The sequence below is a fragment of the Pleurodeles waltl genome, chromosome 7 (genome assembly GCF_031143425.1).
Source record: "Pleurodeles waltl isolate 20211129_DDA chromosome 7, aPleWal1.hap1.20221129, whole genome shotgun sequence".
Taxonomy (NCBI): domain Eukaryota; kingdom Metazoa; phylum Chordata; class Amphibia; order Caudata; family Salamandridae; genus Pleurodeles; species Pleurodeles waltl.
Genome location: NC_090446.1, coordinates 535426313 through 535438938, shown reverse-complemented (window position 1 = coordinate 535438938; position 12626 = coordinate 535426313). Strand labels below are relative to the sequence as shown.

General features: G+C 43.7%; 1 protein-coding gene across 2 annotated transcripts in view; it reads left to right on the top strand.

The window, feature by feature from the left end:
* The first annotated feature begins 735 nt into the window (after positions 1–735).
* The window catches only part of LOC138304304 (serine protease 27-like), a 249567-nt gene continuing 237676 nt past the window's right edge, over positions 736–12626 (top strand). Inside the window, exon 1 of one of the 2 annotated variants that reach the window (XM_069244256.1) lies at positions 736–928. In XM_069244256.1, coding sequence (XP_069100357.1) covers positions 874–928 — 55 coding nt within the window. In that variant the 5' untranslated portion in view covers positions 736–873. The remainder of the gene's footprint in view (positions 929–12626) is intronic. The other variant, XM_069244255.1, reaches the window with a different exon arrangement.

Below are 12626 nucleotides of genomic sequence, written 5' to 3'. Positions count from 1 at the left end.
AGGCGGAGAAAGATCTTCCTTACTTACAAGTTTTGTGTAAATTTGGGAAGTTATTTTTGCTAGTTCTCGAGTATCACATTTTTGTTACCGTATTACATTATTTATAAAGCTCTTCATACTCCTATGTGGTGTACTGAAGCGCTTGTCCACATGGGTAGAACGTTACAATGTGTAGGGTGTGTGATTGTAGGGTTGTTATCTCCGTTTTCTTTATTTTTATGAATGGAAAATCAGAAGCATTAGGACCCCATGTGTCTTTGCTGCCTCTCTGATTATCAGTGTTTAGGAAAAAGGCCAAGTAAATAAATAAAGGTGGACAAATACAAGTACAGACAGACAGCTCAAGTATGTGCAACACAAACAAACACATTCACACTCATGCACATACACACACACACAGCTGTGCGCGCACACAGGGCACAAGGACGTCCTGTGAAAAATGCCTTCTGATTTTTATTTAGATATTCGATGCATTCAAAGAATTACGCCATGGAGGTAAGGTTACTTATCGTTCTACAAAAGATTGCTTGATCACTCATTCGGATTCCTAAATTATGCTAATATTTGGATAAACAGTGTTTTGTATGGCATGTTGTCAGTGACTGCAAAGCACCAAGGTTCAAATGCCGTAGAAGGATTACAGGAGAGGGGGAGGGCTCTTAGCAAGTGGCGGAGTCAAGGTCTCGGCACTGCCTAGTGAAACTTGTCCAGCAGCATTCTGGCCAACCTTATTAAAGCACCTACCCGTTGTGACAGAGATGCCCGTAGCCGTAGGAAAGAAGTTTGCAACTATTTTAGCTCGGTTGTGGAAGCTGTCACACACCCAAGAGGCAGAGAGAGGGGGGACGGAGGCCGTCGGCGGGAACCCAGATTATGTCCCAGTCCCTTCTGTGCCACTTTGGGGTGCTGCTGGTCTTCCTCAGGCTGGGTGAGTTCTTGAAATGGTTGGTCGCAAGCCTGTGTGGCGCTCAGTGTTCGTCAGAATGACTGAGACAACTGCCGCGGCTAGTGCTTGAAATGAGAACAGGAGGGAGAGCACTCGGTTAGGCCAACACCCACACCGCAGTGGCTGACCCCGAGCTCAGTCTGCCGTGGGATGGGGGCAGTGCCTAATAGAGCATCTGGACTTATTTTCATCATTAGACTTTGACCCAGAGCGAAAGGAAAGAAAGGCAAAAAAGGGAGGCAGAGGAAGAAAGCAATAGTAAAACAATACCAAAGGGAGACAGCAGAGATGAAAAAAGCCTGCAAGAGTGGGTGGGATAAGGAAACAGGAAGGGTAGATTGTGGAAAAAAAGAGGCGTACGAGGAAGCAGTCTGGTTATTTAGCAGCCCTGGCATTATAATAAATGTAGTGCATGATAATAAATGTATATGTTACTCTCTACTAAAGAAGGTCAATATCCAGAAAAAGCGTCTAGAGTTGGTTAGGCGTGGCGGCACCTACTATGGTGAATATTGCAAAGACTTTCAAATAAGGTGATTGTTATCGTGCACTGCATTTACCACAGTGCATCTGGGTAACTTCTCTACTGCTACCCCAGACAGTGTGCTCCCTCTGATTTTTGTTTGGCTCATTGTTGAGTTATTGGGTTGATGGGCTCTTCAGGATGCACTTGCGCTCATGTAGTGGTACAGAAATCTGAGAACCTGAGAAGACTGTGAGCAGCATTTCCAGCACATGGTATTTAAATGTTAACCTCTACTTACTTAGTTTTATATAGCACCCTGCGTAGGAGCACTTTACACGGGCACAATTTTACATTACACATGGCGAAATATATTTTTGTGTTTTTTTTAAAGCATGGTGAGGTTAAGTGATTTACCCAGAACCACAGAATGTTGAGTTGACCCTGGCACTCAATCCTGGCTCCCCACTTCCAAAGTCAATAGCTCTAGCTGTTAGGCAATATCTACCCCTCTTCTATTTGAAAAGGACAAGTACTGAAATATGTGTGAAAAGATACACAGAACAGGCTCCACCAACAACGGCGAATATTGCAAATACTTTCAACTAAAGTGAGTATTTTCATGCACTTCATTTCCCACAATACATCTGGGTGATTTGTGTGTTGGTAAGCCAAGCAGTGGGCTCCATCCATTGTTTTTTGTTACTAGAGAAGTGCCATATTTTATTAAATACTTCTGATAAAAAATGATTGCTGAAGTGGGAGCAGTTTACATTCCAGAAAAAAAGAGTAATGCCGATGAATATGTCATCTATTTGGTACACATGAATTAAGGTTAGCAGCTTGTAACTTGTCAAGCGTTGGCATTCTAATGCAGTGGTTTAAATACCTACTTCCGCGCCCTTGTACAATTTTCAAGTCGAAGGTTTGAATCCTAGCAGATCGCCTCACCTTTAAACTCTTCTGTGGTCGAAAAAATAGAAATTCAGTGAGTTGGAATAATACCTCCTGGGTGAAGGGGCAGAGGGGTGTTTATGTAGGTACTTGGTGCCAGAAGGAGAGACGGTTGCTGTAGCACAGAACAATACAGTCACTTGTCTGAAATCACACAGTGAGAGTGAGGAGCTGAGGTAGGCAAGGTCAAGCCTGGCAATCCTAAGTAGGACGAGCAACACGTCACCTGTCACTCTGCGCTCCTGGAACATCGTTAGACAGGCCAGTGTTAACTGTACCCTCCCTCAACTCTCCTCCTCATGTCTACCTCATCCAGTCTCGCACGATCTTTTTGGAGTACACTGCCAGTAGCAGGGAGAGAGGAACTCCAATCCCCAGCACCACACGTGGCAGTGGACCCGGCATGACCTCAGCTGCGATCCTGGAGGTGTACTAAAAATGACATTCTTGCCCCGCAGCGCAGGAGTCATTGCCAGCAGTAGGGAGGAGAGGAACACCAACCCCCAGCACCACATGCAGAGGCTGCATGACAACAGCTGCACGCCTGGAGGCGCACTAAAAAGGACATTCTTGTCCCACAGCATGGGAGTCATTACCACCAGTAGGGGGGAGAAACTCCAATCCCCAGCACCACACGTGGCGGCTGAGGCCGCATAACAGCAGCTATGCGCATGGAGGCACACTAAAAAGGACATTCTTGCCCCACGGCATGGGAGTCACTGCCACCAGTAGGGGGGAGAGGAACTCCAACCCCAAGCACCACACACAGTGGCAGAGGCCGCATCGCAGCAGCTATGCACTGGGACGTGAATTAAAAAGGACAGTCTAGCCCCATGCTGTGGGACATGCGCAGGATGCGCCTGGGAAAGTCAATATCACAAAATGAAGAACGGAGTGTTGAAACTTTTCAAATACTCACCCCCAGTCACTGGATTCAAGCTAGCCTGGCTGATGAAGGGTGATACCCTGAAACTGGTCACAGGATGCTTGAATCCTGTCCAGGAAGGACCTGGCTTGGTAGTTCGGTCTGGACTGTCCCCCCTGGGAGCAGGGTCAAGACTGATTTGCATATAGCTGGATCCGAACTGGGGTGGGGTGGGAAGCAAAATAAAGATGGATCAAACCCAGATCTGTGACTGGTTGTGAGTGTTTGAAAAGTTTAAACACTCTGTTCATCATTTTATTTTGTGATGCGCCAGGGCAAGTGTCCGGGTCAAGAGCTGGCCCATCTGCATCCGTGCGCAGCCGGGTGAGGCCAGGCTGGGATACCCCTCTTCGCTTTTTGTTCTGCACCTGTCCTGTAATATATACTATAGGCAGGATTTGAGGTTCTGGAAGCCGTGTGATCCTGTGGATAGTATGTCATCAGGGAGCCAACTTAAGTATGAGTCTTTTTTGATTAGCCTTGACTGTTTATACGGGATGGTTGCCATCGCTCTTGAAGTCCTCAATTCTGTGTTCGGTGTACTCCTGTGGGGAGGGAAGTATGGGAAAGCTAAAAAATACACAGATGGCATCTACTTCTAACACCACATTGGAGGGCTTCAGCCAAAGAGCAGTAGGAGTAATCTCTAAAGAGATCCAGTTGGCAGAGATAAGGCTCTCCCTGTCTTCTCTGTCTCCACCCTGGGTCCCTGATGAAAACATAAATGAGGATGTGACTCAGGAGCTGTGGGGCTGTGCACCAGATGGGTTGTCAGAATTGTGGGTAGCCCAACTAACAGTACCACTTACAGTACTGCTTATCCCTTTGGTTGTCAGTGAAGCCTCTCACAATGAGTCTCCAAATTGCTCCCAATCTCTGACTCTAAGGGTGACTTATTAACCCCGAAAGCCAATGACGGGATAAAGAAAAGAGCCGAGATTGTCACGATATCTAAAAAACAAAAGCTTGCCACCCATAATAATGAAAGGAGCCCTGTTCGGAAGTGGATGGTTCGAGATTATCAGCTGGATGGGGGAGAGTAGTATTCTCACAGGTGGAGTTCTGTTCCAATATTGGAAGTTTGTTTAACGATCCTTTGAAGCAAATTATGACCTGTTTGGGGAAGATTGAGGACCAGCTTAGCCGGCTAACAAATAACACTGATAAGACCCAACTGCAGAATTCAACTGAGGAAAACTGTTTGAACTCGCTTCCTGGGCATGTTCATAAGGACGATGCACTAGAAGCCAGGGATGGTGTGGTTCACCTGACAAATGCACACGCTATACGTGCCTTCCACTCAATTTATTCCTACTAGTATTTCTAATAATGATGAGTCTGTTATTCTTCTGGGGGTCCGCTGCCGAGGGTGCAACGTGATTCTATAAGCAAGTCAGGAAACTCGATGGTTCATCCAAATGTAATTCCCCGACTAAACCTAAGGTGGCTTATGACTCTTTATATCTCCTGCAGAGAGCACCTCATATATATTGGTTCTTGTTGGTGGTCCGTAAATGGAAACAGGCAGGCATGAGGATTGTCAAAGTTTGATGAATAAAGCCATGTTTTGGTGTGCCAGGAATGCTAACCGTAACTCAGGAGTAACCAATGATCATATCATGGCCCGTAGAGTCAGCTGGGTTGGCCCTATGCCAAAATCCATTTAAGGGGACTGTGTTGTTGTAAATTTTAAAGTCCCTGAGAGTGTTCATGTTCTACTATTAAACTTGACTTTTGTGTATTTACGCAATAGGAAAATAAAGGCACGATCAATGGGCTTTTTCTATCCCCCACCACAAGGCTTATTTTCTAATATGTCGGCACAGGCCTTATGGGCCTCATAAACTCCCTAGGCCCTCTTTTATGTCAGTCTGGCCAGCATCGTCTGTACATCCCAACCTCAATGATGCCCTATCAGGTCTGTCAGATAATGACTGATACCCAGTGCAGCCGTGGATCCTAAAATCGGAGTGCTCATCTGATATCAAGGAGACCTTCTCTAACTGTCCTGTTTTCATCTCCACAACTTGAAATGCTAATCGAGATTTTACTAATGGTGCGAGGGCTTTGGTCAATGATTATGGCCTTCAGTTTTTATCATGGAAAATTGCAGGGGTCTGGGATAAACTTGTGAATGTTGACTGGGTTAACTATATTTACAAATTTGGCATAATATGTTACCAGAAGACCTGGGCTACTTATTCTGTTGCATTAAATGGTTATACACCTTATTGTTCACCCACAAAACCATCACCGGCTGTGAAATGGAAGGGTGATCTGGTTATTTTTATATTATGTGTGAAAGGTAATCTGAAGACTAAGGTAGTAACAATGTCCCCGTATTTTCAAATACTACACCTGCAAATGGCCACTGTGTTAAACATGATTCGAATTCATTTTTATTATAACCACTTTTCTTCTCAATCTGGAGATGCAGTCGAAGAATTAGAAAAGAGCCTTTCGGCTTTTTCGTTCTACCAGAGCAGAGAAAGTTCCCATTTCTATTATGTGGGCAGGGGATTGTAATATTATAAAATACATTTTTTTGGGGCACATGTTTGAGACTTCACTGATGTCACAGGTCACACATTCTGTTCATGGGTAAGTTACAAATAAACTGATCCTGTCCTACAATCTAATAGAAGCATCGTATAGAAAAGGCCAGAATCTTCCTACCTTTACAGGTAGAGGTAATGGTAGTGTAATTGATTTTATACTTTTATCACCTCATCTAGTCCGCAGTTGGGACATTTTGAAGTACTCCCCTTAACCTATAGTGATCATAATCCAATCTATTTATGGCTGATTTTTCATGCAAGTCATAGCACAGAAGAGGAAGCTAGGCTGATCATTAGTTATACCCCAAATAGAGGGGCTTGCTTGAAGTGGAACAAAATTAATCCGAAAGAGCTTTTAAATAGATTAGTTAAGGACAGGGCTAATTATAGTTTTTGCTGCTTGTCACCAGAGAGCCCCCCGGAAGAACTTATGGCGAGCTTTAAAAAAAATGAGTACCACTGTTGCATACAGTTTAGTTGCAGATATACCCCTTAAAGAGCACCAAGGGAAATCCTGTTTTAGCCATGAGTGCACGGTTGCGCTCAAAGCCCTAAAAAAGCTACAACTCAAAAGCCTTGTAATCAGGAGGATATACGAAGAACCACATGGGCTTACGAGCAAGCCCTACTAAAGAGCAAACGACCTGGAAAGACCTTGAAAGAGCAGCAAACCTAAAAGATCATAACCTTTTCTGGGACATTGTTAATCAGCCCTTTTTTACAGATTTCCCATGGGACAATATTGAGTGCCATATTAGTGATCCAGAACGGATGGACCATTTTACTGTTATTTTTAATCCTGAGGCAGTTCTCCTGGATCAAGGGAGAGATATTGGGATACAGCTTGCTGCGGTAACAGATGATTGGCCGACTTAGTTGACTATGCGCCAGTTGCGAAAGCAACACAGTGCACAGCCATAAGTAAGGCCCCAGATCCGGATGGTTCTCAATAGAACTTTATAAAGATAATATAGACTTTGTGGTACAACTGGTCACTATTGTTTTGAGGGCGATAGTCAGGGTAAAACTCATGGATTCAAGGCGGGTGTCTGTTACAGTCCCAATTTTTAAGAGGGGCGACCATAATTCGCCCTCTTGTTGCTGGCCAATTTCATTTCTAGATTCCACAGCTAAGATCTTACGGAGGCTAATTTTAGATAAATTAGAGGCATGGGCTGAATCATCTTCTTTTTTTCCCTTTACAGTATGATTTTAGACCCTGTTTGGGGACAGTAGAGGTTCCCTTTACATGGCTTTTATGGACCTTCCCTGTGCTTTCTATCCAGTGGATTGGGAGGTTCTTTGGGAATGAATGGTCCAGGCAAGGGTTTATCAACCATCACTGGATATAGTCAAACATCTTCTTGCGAATACATCTACAAAGGTCCGTTATACACTTGCTGGGCACTGTCCAAGGCCGATTGTGGTGTCTAGAGGTGTGAGACAGGACTGTATTCTAGCTCCCTTTTTGTTTCTGCTGTACAACAACTCTTTAGACACCTTTTTGGAGTCAGTACACCTATGATGTGCCCTGTGCTGGTGTGCAGGCTGTTCTGGTTCCTTTATATGCGGACAACGCAGTTTTATTGGTATTAATGGCTAACAGCTTGCAAAAACTATTAAATGTGTTTAATGACTTTATGATAACGCTAAAGCTTAAAGTTAATCATTAGAAATCATTTGTACTAGTTAGTGGGCCTAAAAGCACCGAAAATAAAAGTTTTAATATCTGAGGGATTCCAATTAAGAGTGTACCCTTTTTCAGCTATCTGGGCATCCTGTTTGAGGCGAATGGCTCATGAGAGATGGTTGCTCAAAGAACAGTTAAAATGGGGGGAGCCAGTGATTCAATATTTATATTTGCCAATTGGCTAGGTTCTAAGCCAATTAGGGAGATGTTACAGCTATATAGTAGCAAATGTCGTTTGATGGGTGTGTATGGAGTATGTGTTTGGGGCTGTGCCTTGTCAAGGAGACTGCAGGTTGTTGAGAATAAGTTTTTATGTCGCCTCCTATCATTGCCACAATGCACTGCAAGTTTTGTTACCCATCTTGAATTGGGAATGGGGTTTTTGGAGGATATCGAAGTATGGTTTCTTTGTTACTATCGATTAGATTGTGGAGTACTCCAAGGGCTGTTTTCTCTCAGGATGCAATAGCAGACTGTTTAAGACTAGACAATGCCCATGCCATTACCTGGCTGGGGTTTGTGAAGTCTAATCTTTATAGTTTTGGTCTGAATACTCTTTATAACTCTGCAGATGAAATATGTTCCAATACAAAAGACAGAGTTAAAAGGTGCTTTTCGTCCCATAAAGAGGAAGAGCGATTTATAAGATTCCTTAATATGGATTCTTTTCGAATTATATGCAGATTTTTAATGTGTGTGGTTTGAATTTGTATTTATCTTGGCTAACTAATACTCAACACAGTTTTTATTTGACATGTTTAAGGTTTAATACAGTGCATCACCTTGTTGCATTTTCCGCTGCCGGCTCAACAGTAACGTTTTTTACCTGTTGCCCATGCGACAATATCTTGTTACAATCTAGCGTTCATTTTATCTTGTTCTGTACCCTGTGTTCTTCCTTCAGGGCTCAGTCTATTTTGTACAATTTTCAAGCACAGTCACTTTGGGTCACATATAAAGGGATTTAGGTATCTGCAATCTGCAGCTTCCTGGGAGATTTGCTTCGCTGCTATAAATTTCATTATAGCTGCTGTAAAACTACAGACATTTTATGCTGTCTAATTGGCTCTTCACGGTTGTTTTATCATGATTTATTCTCATGTGCTGTTTGATGTATTTTAGCCTGTACTGGCTTGGGGGTCGATTTTGTAATTTGTATTGTAAACTCTTAATCTATGTAAATATTGTTGCGATATATTTTTATTTTGGTTTTCTTAATATATTTTATTGAAAGGGTGTTTTTATTCTGTGTACTTTTATGGTCAGATTTGAACCGAATAAAGATTTATGAACTGAACTGAACCTCCTGGGTGACTGGAAGAATTCAAATGAATTAAAACCCTTATAATAGAAAACAGTTTTTTGCAACATTTTGCTACTTATGAAATTATGTCCCAAACAAACAATTTTGTGTCAAACAGAGGCCAGTATTTCACATTTGACAAAAGAAGAAAATGTATCTGCTTCCTATAGCAAAATAGTCAAAAGCAGTTTGTACCAAGTTATGCTCCGATACGGATAGCTCTTCTGCAACGGTGTATTACTCAACAAACTGATTTTCACTATTTTCGGTACTCTTTCAAAGCCTACATGTTGGTCATGTGTTGAACAAAAAGCCTTAAATGCATTAATGATATGTGTGCTGTGCTAGCTCAAATTATATTTACTTACAAGGATGAGTGCCTTCATCTCTATGGTTGGTACCCTAAATGGCAGTGCGACACAACACTACCTAGCAGGTATTAAATATATCCCCTGGAAACAAATAGAGGAAGCCAGAGATTGCTAGGGAGGTTGTTGCTTAGAATATGTGAAATAGCGTAAGTATGCTGAATTCGGGAAAAAAGTCATCTCACGCAAAAAAACAATGGAAAGATGCACATTGAGTTAAAAGTATAGTTCGAAATGACATGACATGAAACAAGTGCACAGCCATTTTGAAACTGGCACTCAGACTCCAGCTTGTTCCTTCCCAGTTATTACTGGGGCTGGGCAAAGGCTAAAGCCCTGCAGTGGAATCTCTCTTGGTGATTACTTTGCCGACACTGATTAGGGATATTGAGATAAACACTCTAGCCAACAACTGGTGTTTTATAGATATGGCAAAAAAAGTGCCCCCAAAAAAGGTCTGTGACCATTTGAGATGTTCTCTGTCTGTCCTGTGGTTCACCCCTGAAGTGGCATTTATCAGTAAACACTGTAAAAACCAAAAAAGGTGCTGGAAGCGTAGATACCCTTTGGAGGATAAGGAGAATTATAGGCAGAAATTGATGCAATACCACAGATTAATAAGGCTTTGGCCTCCTGTTTTTCAGAAAGCATTTTCTCAGCTGGAAAGAATTCTCGTGAAAACTTTACTGCGGCCGGGCACTTTCTCCAACCACTATTTTTTGCTCAATCTATTACTGCATTAGCTGCACTATGCCAAGATCTATGGAATGTTTCAAGGACAAGATTATTAGAATTGTGTCAAAATCCTCCTAGAAACAAAGAGATTACAACAAAGGGTATTAGGAGAATAGCTAAGGATAATCTCAGGGAATTTATACAGATCTCTATGGCAGAATCCAAACAAGCTATTCTGACTTGTAAACCAGACTCACCAGACGATTTCTGTCCCCCAGTAGATCTTTGTGGCTCTTATCAAGTCAACCAAACCCACTTTTAAGGACTTGCTCAAACTATCGACACAATCTGCCACGTTTCTGCAGTGTTGGAAGGAGATTAGGCTGATTCCTCTGGTGAAAAAATCTGCAGATCGAACACAGCTGGCCAATTTTGTGCCTACCTCTCTGCTTCCCATTACAGCAAGGTGCTTAAAAACGAATCAACTCTCAGCTTTCTAGCTCCCTTGGCCAGCACTCTGTATTGCATGTGGCACAATCCAGTTTTAAACCTTACCATAGCATAGAGACAGTACTGGGGGAAGTAGTGGACTCAAACTGGCACTAGATGCTGGGTAAAAAGGCCATCTTAGTCCTGTTGGACTTGTTGGTGACCTTTGGCATGGTGCCTCACACCTTTATTGAAGAATCGCAGTCAAGTAGTTTAGATGGCACTCCATTTGTCAAATTTAAAAACATTCAAATTTGGTATGCGCCAAGCCTGAGCTTTGAGCCCCACACTCTTCAAAGTGTACATGGCTCTCCTAGCCCTCTTAGTCAAATCTTTTGAAGTTAGGATTGTATCATATGCTGATGAGACTGAACCCTTTCTTTCCACGGAGAAGATTCCCCAAATGCCCAAGTAGCATTTAAGGATTGCTTGGCAGCTGTTTTTAAATGGATTTGGGGCAGCAGTCTCCAATGCAACACAGGAAAAACAGAGGTCCTGCTATTCGGGTCCCCTCCTTGGAACTGGGGCTCGGGTTGCCGGCCAGAGTGTGCTAACACCCTCCTGATTACCTTAGTCCTTAATTTGGGGGACAGGATTACCTCAAATCTATCTATGCATGCTAAAATCTCAGAAGCTGTCAGCTCATGCTTTGGTCTACTGCTACTGCTCCCTACCCAGGCTCAAAAAGTGGTGATTCACATTGCACATTGATTATGCGAGTATTCTGCATCTAGATCTTCCAGACTACCTGCTTCAGTGACTGCAACTTGTGCAAAATGCATCAGCAACTTCTCCAAAATCTACCTCAATAGGAGTCTATGGGCCTCATTACGACCCAGGCGGCCGGCAGAACACTGGTGGTAATGCCGCCAACAGGCTGGCAGTGTTCCACCAGTGTATTATGACCGTGGCACATTAGACATGGCCGTACCGCTGGCTCCTCCACTATACCGCCAGGCAGTCATAATCCCCAACCGCCAGCATGTCCATGGCGGTAAACACCACCATGGAAAGGCTGGTGTTAAGGGGGACTCGGGGTGCTCCTGGGGGCCCCTGCACTGCCCATGCACTTGGCATGGGCAGTGCAGGGCCCCCCAGGCACAGCCCCATCGCGCATTTCACTGCCCGAATTCCAAGCAGTGAAATGTGCGACAGGTGCTGCTGCACCCGCTGCACCTCAACATTGCTGCCGGCTCTATTATGAGCCTGCTTCAATGTTGATGTGACTTTTCTGCTGGGCCAGAGGACAGAAACACTGTTTCCCTCCACTGACCCAGCAGAAAAATCATAATAGGGGGCCAGCCATCCCACCAGCACTGACGGTATGTTGGCTCCTGCGGCTTCGGCGGTCTTTTTGAAAGACCGCCGATGTCGTAAAGAGGGCCTATATCTTCTCATCTGAAGATACTCCACTTACTGCCTTTTAAAAATAGAATTCAATTTAAGGCTCTGATCATGGCTCATGGAGCCTACTATGACTCCGACCTTCACTATCTCTCTGCGATATTCCAATATTACTTACCAAATAAACTGTTGCACTCATCTGAGGCAGGTTTCTAAAGATTAGCCACGGAAGTGGGTGGACCATCAATAAGTTATCTTGTATCTAATGCTTGGAACCACCTCCCCATGCATTTGTGTGGGATTATATCTGAAAACCTTTTTAGAAAAGGAGTGAAGATCTGGCTTTTCGACCTGGCTTTTTGAGGAATACACCCTGTGGTCCGAGTTAGTGTACAGTATTACTGGCACTGGGAACCTCTCTTTGAGTAGCTGATGCACTTTTCCCTGCATGAATAATATTTTATGGAGAGGGCATGAGTAGGGGGGGGGGGTTCCTGGGCAGATTTGGGCCCTGGGGACCCCTTTCCCTGGGGCCAAGTCTTAAAATAACGAGGATGCAGTGCGACCTACCACTCAAGCAGATGGGGCCCTGGGCAGCCCATCCCCTGGTGCTGATTGACGTAAAATAAGGGAGGGGGCTGCACATCCATCCACCCCGATTCTTTGTAGGCCCCAGGGTCCCTATTTCCCAGTGCCAAAATCAACTTTGAAAGTAGGTTTTAAAGGCCACAGGGACCCCACTCATAGGGCCATCTCAATTACTGAGTATAGCACACATGTGCAAGTAAAATCCCACATACTCTGGTATTGGTATATGTGAATGAATGGAAAAGTGAAAACTGAGAAGCCAGATTGGAGGAAAACAAACTCATGAAAAACCATATTTAAAGAAAAGCAGTTAAAAAATAAAA